Consider the following 10,819-nt stretch of genomic DNA (forward strand, 5'->3'; position numbering starts at 1 on the left):
GCTGGATATATAATTTCTTGGCTAGCAGTTTTTTTCCTTCAAGCCTTTATATATGTCATCCCATTGCCTTCTTGCCTGCATGGTTTCTGCTGAGTAGTCCAAGCTTATTCTTATTGACTCTCCTTTGTAGATCACTTTTTGTTTCTCCCTAGCCACTCTTAAAATTCTCTCTTTATCTTTTGTTTTGGCAAGTTTGATTATAATATGTCCTGGTGACTTTCTTTTGGGATCTACCTTACATGGGGTTCGATGAGCATCTTGGATAGATATCTTGTCATCTTTCACGATATTAGGGAAGTTTTTTGCCAAAAAATCTTCAACAATTCTCTCTGTATTTTCTGTTATCCCCCCATTCTGGTACTCCAGTCACTTGTAGGTTATTCCTTTTGATAGAGTCCCACATAATTCTTAGGGTTTCTTCATTTTTTTAAATGCTTTTATCTGAATTTTCCTCAAAAAGTTGGTGTCCAGTGCTTTATCTTCAGTCTCACTAATTCTGGCTTCCATTGCCTCAATTCTGCTCCTCTTACTTTCTGTTGAGTTGTCTTATTCTAAAATTTTATTGTTAATCTTCTGGATTTCTGATTGCTTTCTCTCTGTGGATTCTTGCAACCTGTTAAATTTGTCATTATGCTCTTCTCTAATCTTTGTAATTTCCTCTTTTGTGTGTTCTGTGTTTTGCTTAATTTCCTTCCTAATTTCTTGAAAAGTTCTGTATATTAATCTTTTGTATTCTGCCTCTGGTAATTCCAAGAAATTTTCCTCCTCTAGAAAATGTCTAGATTATTTTGGGAGCTTGCTGAAGCCATCTTGGATTGTCTCTTTATGTGATTTGATACTGACTGTTGTCTTCGAGCCATCAATAAGTTATTATATATATTTTATGTTTGCTTACTGTGTCCTAGCTTCTTGTTTTGTTTTGATATGCCCAAATATACTGCTAGTATGAGCTAGTTTGATTATTGGCACCTTTGAAGTTCTAATATCCTGTCACCAGGTGGTTAGATCTGTTACTAGGTATGTGAGCCCAGGAGTTCGCCCACTTCTCCTATATGGATTCAGCTCAAGTGCCCAGGTAGATAGCCACTAAGTGTGTGGTGTAGGCTCTCACCTACAGTCCTAGACAGGCATGGGTGATTGGTGTAGGCACAGGTATCTGGCTGCAGCAGGGGGACACATTCTGAGCACGGCAGGGGGCTGACGGCTGCACTGGAGTGTCCAGGAGGAAGGTATGTCCCTGTTCCCTAGAGCATGTAGGTGAGTGGGTTTTGCAGCGGGACTATTAGTGCCTAATGCTTTTGGCTGTTAGGACTGGGGGGCGCTTCTTATTCACTGGCCCCTATCGCAGGTGGCTAGTGGCATGGGTGGAGCCACCAGTCCTCAGGCCCCTGATCTGGGTAGATGAAGACCCTGCTTATTGGGAAGAGCAGTGTCAAATGTCGAGAACCTGCCACTTCACAGCTGAAACAGTTGAAGTTAGAGCTGCGTTATATTCCCTAAGGGGAGTGTTTTTGATTTGCGCAGTAAGCTGTATGCAAGTACTAATCTTTCGCCAGTGAGGGCCGCTTCTCACTGGTTCTGGGTGGCTGTGTAGAGTCTCTTGTTCTGGGTCTCTCACAGTGCGGAAAATGCGCCTCCCGAGCACGGCTGCTTGCCTGCTTCACCGCTCACCCCCGAGCTGCTAGGTCTGAAGGGCTCAAGCTCTCGCTGGGTCAGGTCTCGAAATGCCTTGCTGCTTCTGAACTATCTCTCCCTCTTCCTGCCACTCAGTCCAGTTCCTCAACTCTGCCTTTGAAGTCAGGGCTCCCAGACTGCCATGTATAATCGAATCACTTTTTTTGGGTCTTTGTTGTAAGAGGGTCCACTGGAAGTGTCTGACTACACCGTCATCTTCGCCCCGGCCTCTGTAATATCTTCTTAGAGTAAATTTCCCATTCAAGTCCTTTGCCCATTTAAAAATTTTTTGTTGTTGTTGTTGTAGAGTTGTATGAGTTCTTTATATATTCTGAGTATTAAGCCTTTATCAGACATATAATTTGCAAATATTTTCTCCCTTTCTGTAGGTTGTCTTTTCATATTGTTGAAAGTATAGTGCTTTAGCATACACATAAGAAAAAGTCCCACTAATAAACTTTGTCAGCTGCAGAAAGCTTGTTTTCATAGAATGTATACAGTATTTTAGTCTGTAATAAATGTGCAAAGCGTAGAGTGATTTTACACCCTGGCAATCTTAGACTTTCTAGGTAATTATGTTTTTTATCTTCTAAGATTATTATTTTGTTTAGGCTTCTGTATGAGCCTGTCTCTCCAGTTTTCATGGAGGCAGTTTATCTTGTGACCTCAATTTTCTGATGGATCTAAGAAGGGCTGTTGATTTTCAGTTTTTCAGCTCTTGTTGTGGAGATGGAGATTGGAATGATGACTTCCAAGCTTTTTACATGCCGAACCATAAACTTCAATACCACATATTTTGTGATTCCATTTATATGAAGAACAAAAAAATCAGCCATTGAAAGCCCTGTGGAGTTCAGTGCTTCTTTGACACGCATGGGGTCGCCATGAGTCGAAATTGACTTGACAGCAACTGTTTTTTTGTTTTTGGGTTTTTTTTTTTATTTTTATTTTTTAGTTATTGGGAAATGACTCTGAAAATATTAGGAAAGTTAGGTACCATTATGTTATTCATTATACTCATGAAGTGAAATCAGGTTTACCTATGTTCCTTCTGACAATTCTGTGGTAAGTTTTAGAAGGCTGAATACTTGGTTGATTTAAAAAGGGGCAGATTATCTGGTATAAGAATTATATGAAAACTTGAAAAACAAGCAACTCAGGGCATTATATTAGGAAAATGAATTTTTTTTTCCTTCCATACTTCCTGTATATAGGGGAGAGATGTCTAGCACAAGCTACATCCTTGTAAAAACTTTTAAAATCATATGCAAAGATAAAAATCGATATTAAGCCATTTGTTAAAAAAAAAATGAACCTGTTGAAATCTCTAGGTAACTCCAATTAGATTGCAAGTTCCTTTGAGAAAGACACTTTATTTTTTTCATCTTTACATCCTTTGACATCTAACTCGTTGCCTTTTCTGCAGTGAGTCCTCAGTATTCGTTTGCTGTGTTGAACAAGACTTGAACAAGAGGAATTGTGTGTTGATCCAGAATAGGACAGGATTGCTAAAAGTGAAGTTGATAAAAATATTCCTATATCACTTGAGCCTTCATCTTAGCTTTCTTTGTGTTCTTCCTGTCTCTGTGTTATGAAGCTCAGTTAAAGAGGCTGGACATAAAATATGGTTTTCCAGGGTTGGCATATTAGTTAATTTCTTTCCCACACCTATAATCCATAAGGCTGTGAAAATGGTTGTTTTCCTCCAATGCAATTTAAGGAACATTTGAAATATATTAGTAGCAAAAAGTATTAACATATATTTTATAGTTGATTTTAGGAGGTTCCTAGAGAAGCTTAAATTTTATAGACAAAATAATGAATTGTAAGTTAGAGAACAACTGGCAAGTAAATGATCTTGTATTTAAAAAAAAAAAAAGGAGAAGAAAATTGTAAAGAGAAAAGTTAATGACAGATGGAAAGTATAAAGGAAAAGAAGATTAATGGAAAATAAGAAAAATATATTTTTAAGTTTACCTGTAAGTGAAATATTTGTAGGCATACATATAAAAACAGACTATTCTGTTAAATCAGATAGATGCATAGTAGTTATAAACAGCTCTGCAATGTCTTTTTCATCATACTGAGGTTATTAAACAAAATGACCTGTTGGCCCTGGGGGAAGATCCTTGTCTCTTTTCAACTTCTGTTTTTCAGTTCTTTGGTGCTTTTCATGTGGCATGGCATCAATTTTCTGTATTATTAGACTTTTTTTTTTTTTTAGATCAAGCATGTTGCTCTTTTGCAATTTAGATAAATAAGTTTAAATTTCAGAGTAATTATTTAAAAAGTTAAAAATTATTTAGTACTGTATTCTTTTTTAAGAACTTTAAATCTCACTTTTTAGGAAAAAGATTTTTTCCTGTTCATTTAACAATTCAAAAAAAAGGATGAAAAAAGATTTAAAAATGAATTTAAAAAATTAACTGGCAAACCCTATGTCTCTATCCCTTTACAAGATAACTCATATTTTAGGATATGTTTTCTTTTTAATCACCGTTTTCCAGCAATTTGATTATAATGTGTTTCAGTGTGGTTTACTTTATGTTTATTCTGCTTGGATTAATGACGTTCTTCAATCGGTGAATTTATAGGTTTCATCAGATTTGGACAATTTTTGCCATTATTTCTTTATAAATCTTTCCTGTCCCCCCCTCCCGGCACACATGCTTTCTGGGACTTCATTCATGCATGTGTTAGATCATTTGATACCGGCGCACATGTCTCCAATCTTCTGTGTTTTCTTTAGCCTTTTTTCTCTCTGTGCTTCAGTTTTGCTAGTTTTTATTGCTGTGTCTTCAAGGCCACTGACCTTTTTTTCGGCAGTAGTTTATCTGCTAAGCCTGTCTAGTGATTTTTATTTTTACTTTAGACATTGCATTTTTCATCTCTTAAAGTATCAATTTTATCTTTTTCTTCAAGTTCCTGTTCTCCTTTAAATACTTTAACATATTTATAGTCACCCTGAAAGACCTTTTCTGCAAATTCTGTCATCTCTAGCATTTCTGGGTCTGTTTCTGTTGGGTTTAGCTTGATTCTGTGAGCTATTTAACTTGAGTCTCCACTTTCAGTACCCCATCATCATTTAGATACACAAGGCTCTTACGAGGAGAATAAAACTGTGATGTGAACCAGTATATCATTTTGTCAAGATTGAAAGGAAATTTGAACTAAGGTCAAAAGGTTGCTTTTGAAACAGATTTGAAAGAAGCTTAAGTCAATGTGGTATTTTCTGGTTGCTTTGTAAAAAACTGTTTACTTTTAGGCTTTAGCTTTTTGGAAATCAATAATAGTTTTTGCTTACAGATTCAAATAAGTCTTTGTTAGTGTTTAGAAAATATTATTTGCAAGTAATAAAATAAGGAAAAACTGATTTATATCTTCTGTGAATAGTTATATGAAAGGAATACATTAAGAATATTTTTCATCTTTCAGTACCTTAATCTCAGTATACTTTTTTCCAACCCATCTTCTGGTCAACATAGACAAGGACTTCCCTTGGTGTTCCTTCATCAGTGGCAGACACATTGCATGCTTTCTCTGTAAGGCACTGGTTTATAAGGCACTGTGGAAACTCAAAAGGAAAAAAGTACAGGATTATCTTTTAGGTTGAACCGTATGACATTGCTGGTATTTGACAGTTTTTGATCCATAAAAAAAAGCCATGTCATTTGATTCAACCTAGTAGTTGGAGAGCAAAGTAGATTCTAGGAAAACATAAGGAACCAAACAGAACACTAAATTGCAGGTTGTGGCTCAGACACTAAATAGTGTAGGAGTTTGAAGGAGAAGAGGCATTACCTTGACTGAGAAAGTTGGAAAAATCTTCACTGAATAAATAGCCAGTTTCAGTCTCTAATCAGCCAGAGAGGCTTTTACTGAATATTCAGTTTTTGCTTGCCGTTGATAATTGAATGCATCTGGAAAGCTCAGCCCTCTTCATGTAAAATTGTTGACAAGTAACCCTTGCTGGTGTTCCTGCTAAACTGTATCTGAGAATATTTATTTAGTTAATATGATGGACCTTCATGATTAATCCAGATTTCTTCTTTGCATATCCAGGGCCCATGCAGAATCTCCCCCATCAGTTAACAACCTGAAGACTGAAGGGAAGAATAAAGATGAAGGGGAGGTTTGTAACCGTGAAAAAAAGGCAGCAGATACTTCTCTTGAACCTTACCCAGAAGAGAAAAAGAAGAAACGTTCTGGATTCAGAGACAGAAAAGTATGGAACACAATCTTATAAATTGATCAGAACTATAGTTAATTCTAAAGTAGAATAACACGGTTGAGTCTCTTTGCCCAGTCGTAAAGGGAGAATAAAATCTCTTTGGAAACATATACATATTGCTACAAACCAAATCACTTTGAAGGCAGCATAAATTTCAAATGACTGTCAGCATTTTATATTGTTAACACAGCATGCTCTTATGTAGTAGCTTTACCTCAGAAAACTTTTACTTCCGCTATGATGATGCCTAGGATATTCAGCATTTGAGTTTGGAAGATGTGAGTGATGAAAAATCAAAAGGATGAAGTTCTTAGACATTTTGCATGTTCAGGTTGAAATTCAGGGAGTTGTCTTCAGTTGCTAAGCTGTAGCTTATCAATGCAACGAGATAATTGGAATTATTTCTGTGCTGTGTATGTTTATATTTGCAAGAAGAGTTCCTTTGAGAAATTTGGATCCTCTTTCTGGTTTTTATCTGTTTGGATGAAGTTGTCAAATAGATCTTCTCATTTCCCAAATCCATATCTGATTGAGATGAATTTGGGCAAAAGTCGTAGATCTCAAGTTAATCAGTCTTTAAACATCCTAGTGTTTCCGTAAGAATACATTTATTTATTTATTCTCTTGCTCTGAGCAAATTAGAAGAGAGTTCAGCTTTACCTGTGCAAGCAGTTTTATTTACAGTCAACTTTCCACTTTGCAGCCTGGAGCTAAAATAACCCGAAGTTAAATATTTAGTTTTGAACCTATTTTCTTTATCTACTCTTGCCTTCTGCTCAGTAGATGACCATGTCTCATATTCACAGAAAAATTAAAGCTATCAGTATAATTCCCTTACTTTCTAACTCTGATAGCTATAGAATCTATCTAAGTCTGTGTATGAAATAATTCTTATTTCTTTCACCAAAGTCTCAGGGGAAGAGCTGTCTTTTCCCTGTTCAAGGCTAATCATCCCACATGTCAAACCCATCCTGTCTCCTCAAAAACTTTTTTCCATCGCTTACTCTTTTTATTTTCTGTTTGTTTAGTCTTTACTCATTCTTTTACATAGTTTATATGTAAAGATGTTCTATTTTAAAGATTCTTCTATCTTTAAATTTGAGAAACCATGTTTGTGATTATGCATGGTTTCTTAGCTACTGTCCCGTTCACTTTCTTACCCTTCACAAGCTCCTCTAGTCTCTACATGCTGTCCTCCACATCCTCACTTTTCATTTATGCTTTTTTTGTTCTTTTCTTTTTATGTAATATTTTAAATATTCAGAAAAAATAGAGAGTAATATAAGGAACATTCATGTACTCACCACTCAGCTCTGTCAAATTTTAACATTTTGCTATATTTGCTTCAGATTTTTAAAAAATGAATATAAAAAATACAGCTGAAACTACTTGTACACTCCTCCCCAATGCCATTCTTCTTCCATCCTCCTCAGAGATAAACCACTGTCCTGAATTTGCTACTTATAATTCCCATGTATGGACTGATTGTTTTGTGTGTTTTACTTTATTTTAATTTTTAAAAAATTCTTAGGTGCACAACCAAAAAATATATATGTAGGTGTATACGTACATCACTCTGAGTCAGATTTGACTTGACAGCAACAGGTTTGGGTTTTGGTTTATATATGTATGTATGTAGGCATATATGTGTATAGGTATGTATATGTGAAGTATATATGTGTGTGTATATAGGTGTCTGTATATGTATGTATGTGTGCATATGCGTATATATTCATATATGTAATAAAGCACATAGAGGGCACAGTTACGGCTCATTTTGTATGGGAGCTTGTTGAGCTTTTTGTTTTATTTTGTTTTATGCTTTTTCCTATTTAGTGGTTTTGTGGCTGCTTCACTCACCTGTGAGGCCTGGTTTGTCAAGAACTAGGTCTTATATTGGCAGCTCTGGGCTTGCATCCCATTGTATTAAAGATTCAGTCACTGAGCCCACAAGCAGTTTGGCCCAGATTCTAGGAGCAAAGCTATGGATTATTCCACTTGATGCCTTAGGTATAGAGTTTCATATGAACATTACCCCTATGTAGCAACTGCCTAAACCTTCTTCACCCTCTTTGCATGGTTAAAAGAGGCTCTGCACCAGCTACTGGTTTTATGCAGTGAACTTGGCTGAGGGCCCATGCCTCATTTTGGGCACACTTACAGCCCATTTCATAAGCTGTGAACCCCTAACCTGGTTTGCCTATTTTCAGACTAGAGTACTAAAGACATAACTTTAGTTCTTCCCGTCTACAGTATTATTTCTGTTCAGTCCCTGATACACAGAGATAATTATCTTGCTTTGAACCGCTTATGGCGTTTTAATTTTCCCATTTTATGTTTTATCAATCTTTGCTGTGTTTTTGGAGCACAGAAAGATTAAAACAGAAAATTCTAACTTAATTAGAATTCTCACTGTCATTTCTGTACTTTTCAGATAGAAAATTGCTCTTTGAATTGTGAGATTCATTTCCAGAAAGTGTTGCTGCCTCTTAGACTTTTGCTCAGTAAAGACCTCCTTGTTCATTATTTTTACATTTCTGGCAGCTTTGCCTACACTGTCATTTCTGAGCTCTCAGTTTGTTTGAGGCAGGGTTTAGTGGCATCTTCATTTTAAAAAGGGAGATTACTTAAATAAAATGATTATTTTTAATTATTTTATTTAAAAAGGCCAAATTATTTGTTTCATTGCAGTTGTAAATAATTTAAATTGGTTGAATACTAAAAGATATAAAACATGCTAAACAAATTGCTAAGAAAACTGATCAGGTGACTGGAAACCCATCTCAGTTTACTTAATACATAAATAACAGAATGAATAGGGATAGGGAAAGGAAAAGAAACTAACATTTATTGAGCATTTTCTATGTGCCAGACACTATATGTGTGTGTGTTTGTATGTGTGTGTGTGTGTATGTGTGTGTATATATATATATATAATTTCATCTAAATCTTTATTTGATAGATGAAGAAACTGAAGCTTGGAGCAATTAAGTAACTTGTCTAAAGTCATACAGCTGGTTACTGATAGAAGCAGGATTCAAACATGTATCTGTATAACTCCAAACCCCTTGCTTATTCCATTGCATTCTTCTGATATAACATATTTTGCTTATAAGGCTTTGTTCATGGTGTACCATGGTCAGTTAATGTCATGCTTTCAGCTTGGGTTCCTAATGGCTTCCTACAAACCTGAAACACCTACTCTGAACTATTCTTGAATGAGAAACATACTTTCATTTTATTTGGGCCATTGCATTTTGGGGTCTATTTGTAATAGCAGTTTAACCTACAGTAATTAATATACTCATTTTAAAAGAGAGGCCAAGAATTGAGGTCATTAGGCCACAGAGATTTTTCAGCATGGACAAAAATACAGAAGACATTTTCATAAACTTGTTTTTATTATCAATAAGACACTGTAAATTGAAAAACATGTTCTTTAATTATGTTGATACTGATTTTCAATGACATTTAAGAATGTCAGTATAGGAACTTTTGTTATGTGTTATTAGTTTCACTGCCAAAAATTAATCTGCTTTTTTACCGAATGAGATTGGTGTCATAGAACTTCGATTTTAAGAGGTCATCCTGTGACAGCTGGTGATTATTCTGGGTGGCTGCAGATTGACTAGAGAAAAAAAGAGAAGGAGTTTTCCTAATATGGAGGATAAATGTTGGATTACACATTAGGTGTTATAGGCCATCTCTTGAGAGAAAGCATGCTAGACACAAAGAACATTTACAAAATCTTTCTGCCTGCTACCTTTTCAAGCTCTGGCCCTACCCTGCATTCCAAGCCTCATGCATTATTTCTGACATCAGGGCCCACAGGGATTCACTGTCACTATTAATGTTCAGTGCCTGCATCTGTTAATTCATTGGTTAATTCAATTCATTTGCTATTGCAAAATGATGATATTCTAACTTTATCATGTCTTTTATCATTCATATATTTCATTTAGTTCTCCTTAGCTCTATTTGGTTACAACTGCTATTTGGCTACTCTTTGTTACAGTTCATATAGGAAACGTAATGCCTGAATTTTGACCAAACTAAGCCCTGTAGTTTTATTGAAGATAACTGTCTTAATGTAATTATTCTCATGAAAGTTTTGTTAAGTAAATTTTTGAATGAATTATCATGATTCCCTTAGAATATTTTCTCTGGGCTAAACATACCAAAATCCTGTAGAAGTTTTCTATATATCTTAGCCTTTAAGCCTTTGTTGTCTTGGATGCTGTATTCTGAACCTTTGTATAATAGTTTGTTAGTGTTCTTTTAAGGAACCCTGGTGGCACAGTGGTTAAGCTCTTGGCTGCTAACCGAAAGGTTGGTGGTTTGAACACAACAGCTGCTCCTCAGGAGAAAGATGTGGCAGTCTGATTCCATAAAGATTATAGCCTTGAAAACCCTATGGGGCTATTCTACTCTGTCCTATAGGGTCACTATGAGTTGAAATTGACTCGACGGCAGTGGGTTTGGAGTGTTCCTTTTAACGTGACTATTTAAAGGAGGCAGCTCCGTGTCAGTTGATATGGAATGATCTTTAAGTTACATTGCTAAGTGAGAAAAAAGCAAAATATTTACTATACAGTTTTTCTAGACTAAAACTTTTTAGCCATGTAAAATGATTGGTTTATATTAATGATATAGTAAAATGTACATGTAATGGCCCAAATTGTGACCAAATTAATAATATTCAGCAGCATATGATAATATTCAGTGGCTCTTTTAACAGTCCAGGAATCTGATTTTCAGTCTTAAAAGTATTCTTTTTTTTTTGTAATTGTACTTCAGGTGAAGGTTTACAGAACAAATAGTTTCTCATTAAACAGTAGTGCACATATTGTTTTATGACATTGGTTAACAGCCCCACAACATGTCAACGTTCTCCCTTCTTGACTTTTTTTTTTT

The 10,819-nt window shown here is 35.5% G+C and overlaps 1 protein-coding gene across 4 annotated transcripts in view; it reads left to right on the forward strand.

The window, feature by feature from the left end:
* The window catches only part of MICU1 (mitochondrial calcium uptake 1), a 302,123-nt gene that overhangs the window by 75,874 nt on the left and 215,430 nt on the right, over nucleotides 1–10,819 (forward strand). For all 4 annotated transcript variants that reach the window (XM_004383247.3, XM_023737695.1, XM_023737697.1 and 1 more), the window contains one exon: nucleotides 5,737–5,899. In XM_004383247.3, coding sequence (XP_004383304.1) covers nucleotides 5,737–5,899 — 163 coding nt within the window. The remainder of the gene's footprint in view (nucleotides 1–5,736; nucleotides 5,900–10,819) is intronic.

This window comes from Trichechus manatus, unplaced genomic scaffold, assembly GCF_000243295.1.
Source record: "Trichechus manatus latirostris isolate Lorelei unplaced genomic scaffold, TriManLat1.0 scaffold00106, whole genome shotgun sequence".
Taxonomy (NCBI): Eukaryota; Metazoa; Chordata; class Mammalia; order Sirenia; family Trichechidae; genus Trichechus; species Trichechus manatus.